The 12,996-nt window shown below is 44.2% G+C and overlaps 1 protein-coding gene across 4 annotated transcripts in view; it reads right to left on the bottom strand.

Moving 5' to 3' along the window:
• Positions 1-2,821: 2,821 nt before the first annotated feature.
• The window catches only part of trim3b (tripartite motif containing 3b), a 45,566-nt gene continuing 35,391 nt past the window's right edge, over positions 2,822-12,996 (bottom strand). For 3 of the 4 annotated variants that reach the window (XM_035433819.1, XM_035433820.1, XM_035433821.1), the window contains 8 exons: positions 9,996-10,725; positions 9,277-9,380; positions 8,594-8,761; positions 8,314-8,482; positions 6,607-6,666; positions 5,994-6,064; positions 5,495-5,635; positions 2,822-5,031 (listed from right to left, as the gene is read on the bottom strand). In XM_035433819.1, coding sequence (XP_035289710.1) covers positions 4,879-5,031; positions 5,495-5,635; positions 5,994-6,064; positions 6,607-6,666; positions 8,314-8,482; positions 8,594-8,761; positions 9,277-9,380; positions 9,996-10,725 — 1,596 coding nt within the window. In that variant the 3' untranslated portion in view covers positions 2,822-4,878. The remainder of the gene's footprint in view (positions 5,032-5,494; positions 5,636-5,993; positions 6,065-6,606; positions 6,667-8,313; positions 8,483-8,593; positions 8,762-9,276; positions 9,381-9,995; positions 10,726-12,996) is intronic. The other variant, XM_035433822.1, reaches the window with a different exon arrangement.

Genomic DNA, 12,996 nt, shown 5'->3' with positions numbered 1-12,996 from the left:
TCTTCTCCTTGTTCAACAGTTGAACTATTTCCCACCCACCCCCCCCCAATACTTTGGTTATACGTTACTTTAACATGGATGAATTTTGAGGTTTCTGTATAAGTGCTTTTTCCCTTTTTTTTTTTTTTTACCTATTAATTTGTTATTTTACTTCATGTTTTAATATTGGATCATGGACACGTTATTCCAGTCGATTTTAGGGTATAACCCATTTGATAATGTATTCATGTTATTTGTGTATTAACCTTGTATCAAATGCAATAGGTGAAGTTACTTTTCTGCTGTACTTTAACATCAGTCTTTAAAATAAAATACGACTGTATTTTAATGTTTTGGGTATCTTTGACTTGTTTGATCTAACTATCCTACGTTTGTATGTGAAGTGTTTTACTTGAATGGTTTTGGGAGTAAATGGGGAGCCAAGTTAGCTTGTGGAATGTAAGTTTCAGGAACCCAATTTAGCAAACACTGGGCCAAAACTAGTGTCTAACCTGACAGATGGAAAATGGAAAATGGATTTGTACGTTTCTGTTCAGATTTGTTCAGCCATACATGAATTCTCCTACAGGGCCATAATGTACATAATCTGTCTTTCCATGGCACCGAAAATATTTCTCAAACATTTTTATATGTACAATTCTCTAGATGTTCATATTAAGATGAATGCTTTTTTTTTCTGTCGGGGGAAATTTGGAGAATTTAGGTTTTACTTCAAATCAAGTTCATGTTCAAATTGGATCTTTTTAAAGTGGATTTTCCTGCACAAGCTCTGCTGTGTTACTCTTCTCTCTCACATTCTGGGAAACTGAGTTTTTTTTTTTTTTTTCTTCTCTACATTGCTCCCATTCTTGTTTGTCCTCTATGGTACGGTTATAGTTGAGGGGTAAAGCCCTTCAGTAATGCGTTTGGACGGTACAGGCAGTCAGGCACCTAGCGCTGTGTTGTGAAATCATCGTGTGATTAAAATATCAGGAATTTCAGCTCTCGAGTCGCGAGACTAACCTGCTCGCTTTTGGGTGGGATTCGTTCCACTGGCAATCGTTGGTCAGCAGAGACCCAACGAGGAAGCGTGGGAGACTGCCAAACAAAACCAAGTCCAAGCAAGTCTGCGTTCTGCTCGTGTGCTCCCTGCAAGGGGTCAAGGGTCAATTTAATGTGCAGGGGGTCAGACAGGCTCCATGGTTCAGACGTTTGAAGAAGTTCAATTACCTTTCTTCGTCTGTAGAGGGCGCCAAGCCTGAAAAATGCACACATTGCATGGAGGAGCGGTCTGGCTGGTAAGATGTTAAGCAACACTATCCCTCAAGCCATTTTTTATGGGTAATTTGATAGTATGTATTTATTTGAAATGTTCCAGAGCAATTTGTTCATCTGTTGTAAAGGTGTAATTTATAGGGCCAATTATATACCCATTAACTAAACACATCTTATCTTCACTCAAGCTTTCTGCTATTTATCAGAAAAGGATAACTCTCTTAAGAGGTTGGAAAGAATTGAGAGAGGAGAGAGCAAAAGATGAAGAGAATGAGAGAGAGAGAGATAGAGGTGGAGAGAGACTGAGAGAAGGCCTCCAGAATCCTGCTGGCAGACTGAAATCTCCATGGAAACGGTAACGGAGGCCCATCTGAAGGCCTTATTCGGGGAAGAGAAGTCGTGACTCAGTGAGAACGGCTGGGTGGATCCTGATCGCTGAGGACAGGCTGTTGTTTCTCTAAGGGGGGGGGGGGGGGGGTCAGCCTACAGTGCGTGGGGTGCCTTGCCTTCGAGTATGTACAAATAAGCAACCACAATTGCAGCCGTTCTGCATCTTATGGCAGGCAACTGTTCTGTAATGTCACTTTTTTGGTAAAGCTTTTCTGTTAAATCGGCTGAATTGTTAAAGCTGTAATTAGCAGTAACTTTTTTGGGGCTGTGTCTTGGGGGGGGGGGGGGGGGGGGGGGGGCAGAATTAGTTTTTAGTCCCAAGGATTCGCAAGATTTACATCCACAGGACGTGGAGCCAGAGAGGTGGAGCCTCGTGATAAGAATGAGGACCTGTCTGCCACCCCGAGGTGGCCAAGAAGATGCCCGTTCAAAATTGTGCTCGCTTGTATTTATACAGCTGTCTATTTTAGTGTAATGAATTTGCAATTAATGCATTTACTTTTGTTTGTAGTTACTTTTTAAATAAACCACCACCTCTGTGATATCCTGGGGTGTGCAAAAGCATTCTGTTAAGTAGTCTGTTCAGGGTGTTTTCATGGGAAACCCTTATAGAAGCCGTCTATCCTGTGGGGAAACATCTGTTGCTTCCGGACTCAAAACGGAATTGCGATTCCTTTGACACCTGGATGTCCTCTTGGATTGCACTGGCCTAAGCGGGGAAGTTGGTAAATAGTAAAACAATGCGGGAAAAAGGAAATGATCAGGCAAATGACCTATTTTGGGTTTTGTTTTTGACCGTTCTCTCCTTTTGAAGAAAAAAAAGTTAGCGACGTTAAGCGTGGTGCTTGTTTACACAGGAGGAGGCCAGAAGCACAGCACGTTCAGCATAGTGCTTCTGCCTTGCGTTGACCCTTTTGTGTTTCCCTATACATTTGTTATAATGTCCCTTTCTCATCAGTCTGTGGCAATCCTCCACCCTCCACCCCCCCCCCCCAATATCTGTGTATTAGATTTAGATTACAGATGCATCATCTTCCTTACATTAGTTTCCATGTCCAAGCATTGCATAGCAGTCTGGTGCCATCCAGATTTATTTGACCTTCAACCCCATTTCAGAGAACACCCATTTTTCCGGTCAGAACTGAAACTGTGAAACAAACGTGACAGGAAACCAACAGGGCGTATTTTCAGTTTTAATATTTACAATTTTTGTACTACATACTGCTTCAGTTGAATCCAATGAGTAAAACATAAATACACAGGTGACATTTTTTTATGTATTACTTAGGATTTCTGTTCACTTAAAATGAGTTTTTTTTTTTGTTTCTCTTTTCTTATTTCCTTTTTTCCAAGCACGATTTCATGCATTGGAAGGATTTGTGACAGTCAACACTAATGGTACGAATTCGGGTGTAATGGGTATGATCGCAGAACAGATAACATTTTAATTTTACGGTTTTATCCAGTATGTGGAACTAACAAATCAAGGTGATATAAATCCACTCTGGCCAAGGGTGGGACGACGCAAGGAATGGTAGCACTGCTTGGGGCCTGTACCTGGATATCAAACCATTCTAACTGGGATCATCACTGACATGCAGAAAGTTACCCATACAAAAATAATATATAAAATATTCCGCCAACCTTGCTGTCAACCTTCGGCTTTCCACAACCTTTTTGTTTTTCTTTTTTTTTTACGAAAAGGAAGTACACAACAATAACAACGTTGTTATGGTAACTTTGCGTATAAGAGCTTGACTGAAACACATCCCAACACACAAAAAAAGGGTTTATCTATAGGAAACGTGTCAGTCAAAACCAATAACACCCTTATCCACACTGTAGGCCAAAGGTTAATGATGAGCATGGCTAGCAGGCCATAAACGCAAAGTAATCATCTAAACAAATGTGACAGCAAACTAATGAAATACTGACAAACTGATGGCAATGATTTTTTTTCTCCACAGTAATAACAATGATATTCTATACATATAGCATACTTTATATGACAATAATATTTATATATACACATAGGCATATATATTACTCTTAACCTTATATTATGTTCAATAACAATAACCAATTTTTAGAAATTTTGGCAAATGCATTTGATATTTGATGAGGGTTCCGTTTTTGTGATTGGTTCCGCTAGTTCGTCATGGAAACGGACTACAGAAAAAAGTAAAGATTCCACCGGTATGTTAAGGTACTGTGCATTACTAGGTGATGGCTTGGAGATTTGGCAGAGAAACAAAATATTTTAACACATCAAATTAGAAAAATAATTTGTAAAAGATAAAATCATGTAGAAAAGAAAATAAATTAAGTAAATTTATTCCTCTTTTAAAAAGAGCACAAATCAAGTGTGCATAATTGTGCTGTTGATGTTTGCAATAAATACGGTCCTATAAATCCCTGTGTGTCTCATAGACACATATGCTGTATGTGCTAAAATGCTGGATATCTGAACTGCCAAAGACGACTAGTATGTGTGAGTTCATAAAATGGAGGGTGGAGCTTTAGTCCGCTGGTAAATTTACAGGTGTGTGTGTGTTTGTGTGTAAATATACATAGGAATTAAATGCACGGATGGTGTTGCAATCGCATGAAAGACTGCATTTTTGAATAGATTACATTTGTTGTTGTACTGAGAAGTAAAGCAAAAGGGAAGAGAGAAGTTCTGTCAGTCTTTACTCTCTCTCACTCCTCCTTCTATTGACTGTCACGATTTTTGAAGCCTCGGAAAAAACTCATGTGAAATGAATGCTTTCTGACGGCGGCCGTTCTGGTAGGCCACGGCTTCATGCGTTTGGAAACGACTTTGGCTCTAAGGCGCTCGAGCTTCTTTGCTACGGGCCTCGTAACCTTCTCCTTCTTCTCGAATCGCCTCATCAAGGTGAAGTTAAGAGTCAGTCGTTTGAGTCCCTCGGTTCTTCTGGATATAGCCATCTTAATTTTTTTTTCTTTTCCAGTGCAAAAGAAAGTTGAGTCTCATCGTCGGAAAAAAGGTACCGAAGCGCGACTCGCTTTTGTCGATTTGTTGCTTTAAAAAAAAAAAAAAACATTATCCTTTAGAGAAACTCGGTTGATGCTCGGGAAAGTTTTCGGAGCGACCGTAACAGAGGGAATCAAAAGAGGAATAAAAGGATCACCCTGTACATTTCCTGCATCTCCTTCGCTCCAGCACCGGCTCTCTCCCCCTCTCCCTCTCTCTCTCTCTCCCTCTCTCCGGCTCTACTGCAGGTAGCGGTAGACCTTGAAGCAGTGGTTCCCAGAGTCCGCCACCACCACGTGGCCGTCCGAGGTCAGCGCCAGGCCCTGGGGCCCGTACAGCGGGTCGGCCGAGGTGTTGATGTAGGACAGGAAGGAGCCTGAGCTGTCGAACACCTGCGGAGGAGGACGACACCGCGCAAGATGTTTAGTGATGGGAATGTTTGGTGTTGGGGATGTTTGGTTCTGGGAATATTTAGTGATGGGAATGTTTGGTGTCAGGGATGTTTGGTGTCGATAATGTTTGGTGTTGGGGATGTGTATGGTGCCGGGCATGTTTGGTGATGGGAATGTTTAGTGATGGGAATGTTTGGTGTCGATAATATTTGGTGTTGGGGATGTGTGGTGATGGGAATGTTTGGTGTCAGGGATGTTTGGTGTCGATAATGTTTGGTGTTGGGGATGTGTATGGTGCCGCGCATGTTTGGTGTTGTGAATGTTTGGTGTTGGGGATGTTTGGTGTTGTGAATGTTTGGTGTTGGGGATGTTTAGTGATGGGAATGTTTGGTGTCAGGGATGTTTGGTGTTGTGAATGTTTGGTGTTGGGGATGTTTGGTGCTGGGATCTCAGGCTTGCCCACCTGTATTCGGCTGTTGCCCCAGTCTGCCACAATGATGTTCCCGTTGGCATCGACTGCCACGCCTGTGGGGGCGTTAAATTGCCCGTTTCCCTCTCCATGGGAGCCAAATTTGAAGAGGAACTCCCCGTCAGCGTTGTACACCTGAGGAAAGGAAGTGGGCGCTAGGTAAATGACTCAGAGCCCTGAGGGCTTCTGTATGGTCAACGCTACATGACTCAACACATCATTACAAATGTGATGTGGCATTCCTGGACCAACACTGACTCCTGATTGGCTGTAGGTAGCCTCCAGCCTCCGTTTGGTGGGTGTGATTTCAATATGTTTAGAAACCATATCCACCAACCGTAGCATTCAATAAACCAATCTTCACAAATATATTTGTTGAGATATTGAAAAAACCGGAAGATCTTCACAGAGATGGTTGTTGAGATATTTAGCAAAGATATTTAGACAGGAGTTTATCTGCTTGAACAAGGGAAGAAAATGGGGAGGGCCTTACCTTCACAGAGTGATTGTGAAAGTCAGTCACCACTATTTCATTCTTGTTATTTACAGCGACAAAGTGCGGGCCTGGAGTCACGATAAGGGGGAGAGGAGGGCATGGGGGGGAGAGAGAAAGAGGAAGATAAGAGCAGCGAGGTCAAATTCACTGTGAAATCAGACAGTCTCAGAGGAAGTGGTGTCTGGAAAGACTTCCTCCCCCACTGCAGCATTTCGAATCTTATCCAAAATGAATATTTTCATACTTTTTATTTCTTATCTGCATCCCCCCCCCCAACCCCAAATTATTTTTCTTGTATCAGTAAAAATGTTTTACAGCTTCCAAACAAGGACACATGTTTCTATCAAATCAAAGGTATTGATTTGGTGTGTATATTGATTTTTGTATTGAAAACCAAAACATCTCAGGCTACATAATCGATGCACCAAATATTGAGTGGTAGACATTTTAATGATCAGGATTATTCGGAATGATTATAATGATTGTCTTTCTGGAATGTCTTCACATGTAAAGCTAGCGGTGGCTATGGAATGACAGGCTAACCAGTCGTTCTTTCCCATTGAACAGAGGAAAGAGTGCCATTTACAGAGGGTACGCACACAATACTTACTGAACACGGGACCAGATTTACTAAGCTTTTGCTCCAGTGCTAAGTGTGCACCACTTTTTTCTAAAAGGAATGAAAAACAAAAAACAAAAAAACAAAAAACAAAGATGCAGAGTCAGAAACGAAAGACCAACACCCAAAACAAAGGGTCTTAATGACAAGGGATATCATCCTTCCATCAACAAATGCAGCCAATCACAAGCGAGAGATAAACATTTGCGGCATCCTCATTGGTCAGCCCCTCTTAGCCAGTCGCACACGGCTAGCACACCTCAACCAATCACCACAGAGACAGAAGGCTGGTGAAAAGGACCACCCTTGGTTGTTCAACTCACAGGTTATTTTCGCAGAAAGCCAGGCAAAAAACAAAGGCCAAACAAGGAGAGAAAGAAAGGAGGGATGGAGAAAGGAGAGGGTGGGAGGGGGCAAGAGAGGACAGAGGGAAAGAGTAATGCAGACGGGGAGGAGATTTTGGGCTTGGACCCAATCAAAACCTTCGCCCATCTGGTGATCTCTCAAGACTGTGGGAGTTTGGCGAACGTGCATTAGAAGGAAGCTCTCTGTTTTCTTTACTGAACGTGTAGGAGTGCCTCCTGCTCTTCATCAAAATGGTCGTCGTGGATTAGGGTCTTATCAGTACAGCGAACAGGCAGGTCAAACAGGGGTTTGCCTTAAACTAGGGCCCAAAAGAGAACCAAGGTTTAAGCACCCGGACAGAAAGGAGGAGAAAATAATGAATGCTTACAGAAATGGGGAAAAATAAAAAACAAAATGTAAATTTGTACTGATGAGAGAATGAGGCTTCATGAACCCAGCAATGTATCAATGAATCAATCAACGAATCATATTGTTCAATAACAGTCAAAACCTTTTGCTCATCGCATATGAGCAAAATGATTGGTTGAAATCAGAGCAAAACGATTGGCTTAAATAAGTGATAACCTATGCAAGCTCTGCCCATTTTTGGTTCAAGAGGCCTTATTCTCTCATCACTTTACATTTGACTATATTAATTTTAAAAATGTAGATTAATTTAAAAAAAACATCTAACTTCTTCAACACTGTCACTCAAGCTTGGGTAAATCTGGCCCACCTGATCTCATCACGCGATGAGGCAGTTAGGGAATTCAATTTTAACTCCTCAATATCTCATTTGGACATCCTGGCAAACTCCTAATGTTATTTATTTATGTATTGATTTATTTTCTTCTTTCTTTTAAATGAGATATTTTGCACATATAGATATATAAATTAATTATTACAGAGATGCAGAAAATACCAACGTTTAGAAATCCTGCTTCCTAAGTCTTGACTGGAGGAATTGGAGAGATTATCATCTATTGGATTGGACAAAACAAACTTATCCTTCACTGTTGAACAAACCTTTTTCACTGATCTTGTGTCTTAACTATACTTTTTAACAGTAGCAGTTAAAGGGGGTTTAGTGTAGAGTTGTGTGTAGTGTGTGTTAAGGTTTGTAGTTTCAGGCAGAAGCAAGCTGGCAGGCTGGTGATAGCCCAATGCTGAGTGCAAACACTTCAAACCGTCTTCAGCTGTTAGGTTATTTCAACAGTCACATGCAGGGAGCATCACTCCTGAAGTGGAAGGTCACCGTGAGGGGCCATCGTTTGGCCCTGAAGGATTTGGACGGGGGGTGGGGCTTCACAGGGTACTTCCCCGCCCCCCGGGATTCGGCCTCCACCCCTTTACCTGCGAACTGCCTGTCTGAGGTCCCTCTGGCTCCGAATTTGGTCACCAGTTTCCCGTTGGACTGGAAGATGAAGACGCAGCAGGCCTTGTTGTCGACGGCGATTATGTGACCGTTGCGGTCCACGGCGACGCCCTTCGGTCCCATCAGGCGACCCGCTCCGATTTTGTTCTGCGGAGGAACGACAGTCGCCCGTGAGAGTCAAGAACACCGTTGGGAAGGGGCACTAGAGAAACAGCCGGAACGTTCTTTCGGTTCTCCCGCGCAAATCCGAGCTCGCACCTTGAACTTCCCGTCGGAGGAGAAGATGCTGACCCATCGGTTGTCGTAGTCGGCCACGATTATGTCGCCGTTCATGTCCACGGTCACGCCCGTGGGGCGCTGGAGCTGCCCGGGGGAACGACCTCTGACCCCGAACCTCAGCTTGAACTGTCCGTCATTGGAGAACACCTTCGAAAGGAAGAGGCGAGGGACTTCTTACAGAGTCTCAACAGAAATGGCGTTTTTCAGAGAATATGAAAACCACGGAAAACAGTACATTGATTGCTGTTTAGTTTGTTTCTGAACATTATAAAAAGATTTTATATTTATGGGCAGCATCCCATAACATCCATATGGGCTGCATCCCATAATTCTGAAGTGTTTTTCTAGTCTTGTTTCTATGGTTTCTGCACACAGTATAATATTTTTCCTTGTGTTCATTAGTCATCTGCTGTGCTTTCTCCAACAGTCCAAATTGCTCCTTGGAGATTAATAAAATATTTATCATAATTTTCTTCAACATATTAATCATTGTCCATTCCATACAGATTGGAAACCATGTTGACTCTGCAGTGACCCTGCATGGCCATCAGAGGGCCACCTGAGGCCCAGGTAACACACCTGTACCTACAGCATGCTCTCACCTGGATACACTGTTCACCTGAGGCCCAGGTAACACACCTGTACCTGCAGCATGATCTCACCTGTATGCACTGGTTGTTGCTGTCTGCCACCACCACTCTGCCGTTGCTGGAGGTGGAGATGCCCTGCAGGTTCGTGAACTCTCCCTTCTCCCGCCCACGCGTACCTGGGAGGAAACATTACAGTGAGGCAGCCCTACGGTCATACATCCATGATGGAAGCCTTTGAGGGAAAGAACCTAGAAACAGACTCTAAAAATAGACTCTAGAATGCTGCGTAATACATTCCATTCCATTATTTTACATTACGTCCATTTAGTAGAAGCGCTTATCCAGAGCAACTTACAAAGCAAGAACACAGAAGTGCATTTCAGCAACAGTGCCAGACTGACTAACAACATTCCCAGACCAGCGATTAAAGCCCTAAATTTAACCACGATATCCACGGCGACCAAGAACAAAAATTGTATTTGTACTGTACATACAGACGAGCAAACAATACCATAAAATACCTTTTCTTTGTTGTCATTATTTCCAGTATCTTATTGAGTCTACTGTGTGTGTAATTTATAGATTATCCTTTCATGCTCAAAAGGCCGGGACTAATTAAAAAGTTGGCTTTGGTCTACAATTTTAAGGGGGCCCACAGAGACCCATAGGGCCCAGAATTTCGTGCTACACCCCCTGAATCTACGTTCTGCCACCTGGTCTAAGATGAGTGCAGAACCCAAAACGTCCCTTTGTCTGGCGTTTAAAAAAACGAAGCGCGTGTGACAGCTCACCGACTCTGTAGATGAGCTCGTCCTCGATGGGGTTCTCCTTCTTCTTGCTGGTGCTGTACATGCTGGAGGGGCGCCTGACGGCCTTCTGCCGGACGTGGCCCCCGCCCCCGCTGGGCGACTTCACCCTGCGCTTGACGTCGTCGGGGGACTGGGGCACGTCGGAGGGCTTGACGGCCCGCAGGCGGAAGGGGCTGCCCCGCACGGGCTGCCCGTAGAGCAGCAGGGCGAAGGAGAACTCGCCCTCGGAGCGCAGCGTGTACCCCACCTCGTACGTCCCGTTCTTGTTGTCCGTGACCTCGGCGTCGGCCCGCGCCCCGTCGGGGCCCGAGATCTCGGCGCGGAGCGCGGCGTTGCCCGTCCGCACCAGCTCGCCGCCCTTGTCCTTGGTGGTGACGGTGACGGACGTGTGCTGGCCCACCAGGGCGTGCCGGAGCCCCTCGCCCGTGGCCACGCTGGTGTGGCCCACGGCGCCCGTGGTCAGCAGGACGCCCAGGTTCTGGATGGAGCGGCGCAGGCCCTCCGTCTCCACCAGGCAGTCCAGGTGGCCGTTCTCGTGCGGCTGCTCGGGGAAGTCGTGGCGGGCCAGGGCGCTGACCCGCTCGCTCATCTGCTTCTGCACCAGCAGCACCTCGGTGGCGCTGCCGTGGTCCAGGGCCTGCTCCGTGAAGCTGCAGCTGCTCTGGATGTGCTCCTTCCCCTGGAGCAGGGAGGCCAGCTGGGCCTGCAGCACCTGGGGGTGCAGCGGCCTGGTCACACCCCAACGCTCCAGCAAAGGGCTGTCTGCCACATCCTTACAGCCATCCCACACAGGGACAAAGCCCACATCTGCTCTGGCTAGTTCCACTGGCCACCCACAACCCTTTGAAGAGCAGGTTTCTTGGAATGTTTTTTTTTGTTTTCAGAAGTCTAAGTCAGTGTTCTAGAACTCCACTGCCTTCAGTTACCAGTAGCGATTATGACCTCAGCATTAGAATGTTCAGTCAATCACATATTTGTGATCTCACACCTCAAAGGGGTAACTGCCAGGGGTGGTTGTATGATTGATTAAAAGTGATGTGCTTGATTCTATAGGCCTATTTCACAAGATGGCGACCAAAACCGGATGTATGGATACTTTGTTTCCGGTTACCGTTGCTACGGACGCAAGTCCATTTCTCACAGCGAAAAATTGAGCCTAAACAGCGACGTGTGTTCTCACAGTCCCTGATAGCTCTGCCAACGTTCACTGTCCGATGTTATCCGCATTGTCGAAGCATTGCCAGTGAACGTTAAGCGGTCTAAACTGGACAAGGGCTATAAATTCTTTTTTGATAAGTTTATATTCGGTTATGAAGGTAAGTATAACGTTAGCTCTGGTTCACCAGAAAGCTAAATGGCTAGCTTGCTAACCACATCAAGTTAGCCGATTAAAGAGATGTTTCACTTCGACATAACAAATTCTTTTCTGGAGGCGACTCCATTGTGTTTTCGTAGCGTGAAGCAACATCTGCTGTCCGTTAACAGCGTCTCTGTTCCTCTCGGTTGTCCCGAAAATGAATGAATAGGGAGCCTGACAACTGTGAGGAAAAGCGATTCTGTTAACATTGACGGTCAACAGTGGAGGCAAATGCTATGTAAGTACAATGTGTTAGGCTCCACAAAATTACTTATGTTATTATACCGAAGTGAAATATCTCTGAACTAAGTTTTGTACTACCGTTACTATTTTGTGACATGCTGTTTGTGCTGTACTTGTTCTAATAAAGATTTATATTGCTTGTCAGATCGCCTGTGTAATGGTGTTCAGTTCACTACCGAGCTGTTTGTTTTCATCGCTGATAAAAACTACCCACACATTTTTAAATCAGCTGATATATCTTAAGTAGGCTTGTCGCCATGTCCGTCAATACATTTTGTAATTACAATTAACAACTAAAATAAACGTGCATCTGCAGTTTCAACATTGAATATCCAAATATGTGCTTGCTAACAAGCTAGCTGGCTAAAACGTCATTTGCTAATCATAACATAACATATAGCTCGCTAACTGATTTTATGACATTCCAAGTTCCAGCGCACACCAAACTACGGAGGAAGAGGTCTGCATGCTATTTCGCCGAGGCTCTCAACCAGGCGAACGTTTCCCTGCTCCTGTTTACAACCTGAGACACTTCTCCAAACCGCGCAAAGAGTACAAATGAGCTGCTTAAACTCTGAATAACTCGCGATGTCGGTGTTTGAGGTGCTTGGCTAAGTTAGCTAGCTAGATGCGTTTCCTCTTTCAGTTTAAAATGAGCAATGACAGTGTTTCCAAACGTGTTTTTGACAACGTTGTCTTGATTATATAACCAAGGGCAAAGTATTTATACACATGAATTATTATTTTTTTGTTTCTCAAAGAGTGGTAGGGCCTATGTTTGGTGGAACTGTCATGGCAGGCGCACTGCCGCTAGCCATCTTGTTATGAATTGTTTTCGTGTTTTTAGCCGTTCTCAAGCAGGCCAACTCAGACTAGAGTGCGGTACGAAAATTGAAAAAACTAGAACTGTTACAATCACTAGGCCTGTTTGATTTTGATTTGTACTTTGTACTCTTTGCGCGGTTTGGAGAATTGCCTCAGGTTGTAAACAGGAGCAGGGAAACGTTCGCCTGGTTGAGAGCCTCGGCGAAATAGCGTGCAGACCTCTTCCTCCGTAGTTTGGTGTGCGCTGGAGCTTGCCATTGAGCCATAACACGGTATTCTGTCGCATGCTGCAGCAAGAGTTTCTATGAAACTTTCGCTGGTTAAGAGATTATTTTCTATTTCTCTAGCTCTTTGGGCCATTCCCTGTGAAATTTGGTTCCCCTACTTGAAAGGTCCTAATACCAAGAAAATAAGGACCCCTTAATGAAGTCCGAATTATTGCCTCATTCAAATTTTAATTATTTAACGTTTTTGTTTGCTTATCCTTGATTGTACTGTCAAATTTTACTGATGCTAATGTTAAACTTGTTTTTCTCACTCAGTAGCCCATAAAGAAAA

Source organism: Anguilla anguilla, chromosome 9 (assembly GCF_013347855.1).
Source record: "Anguilla anguilla isolate fAngAng1 chromosome 9, fAngAng1.pri, whole genome shotgun sequence".
In the NCBI taxonomy this organism is placed as follows: Eukaryota; Metazoa; Chordata; class Actinopteri; order Anguilliformes; family Anguillidae; genus Anguilla; species Anguilla anguilla.
The sequence above is the reverse complement of the archived record's forward strand: the minus strand, read 5'-3'. Positions and strand labels throughout refer to the sequence as shown.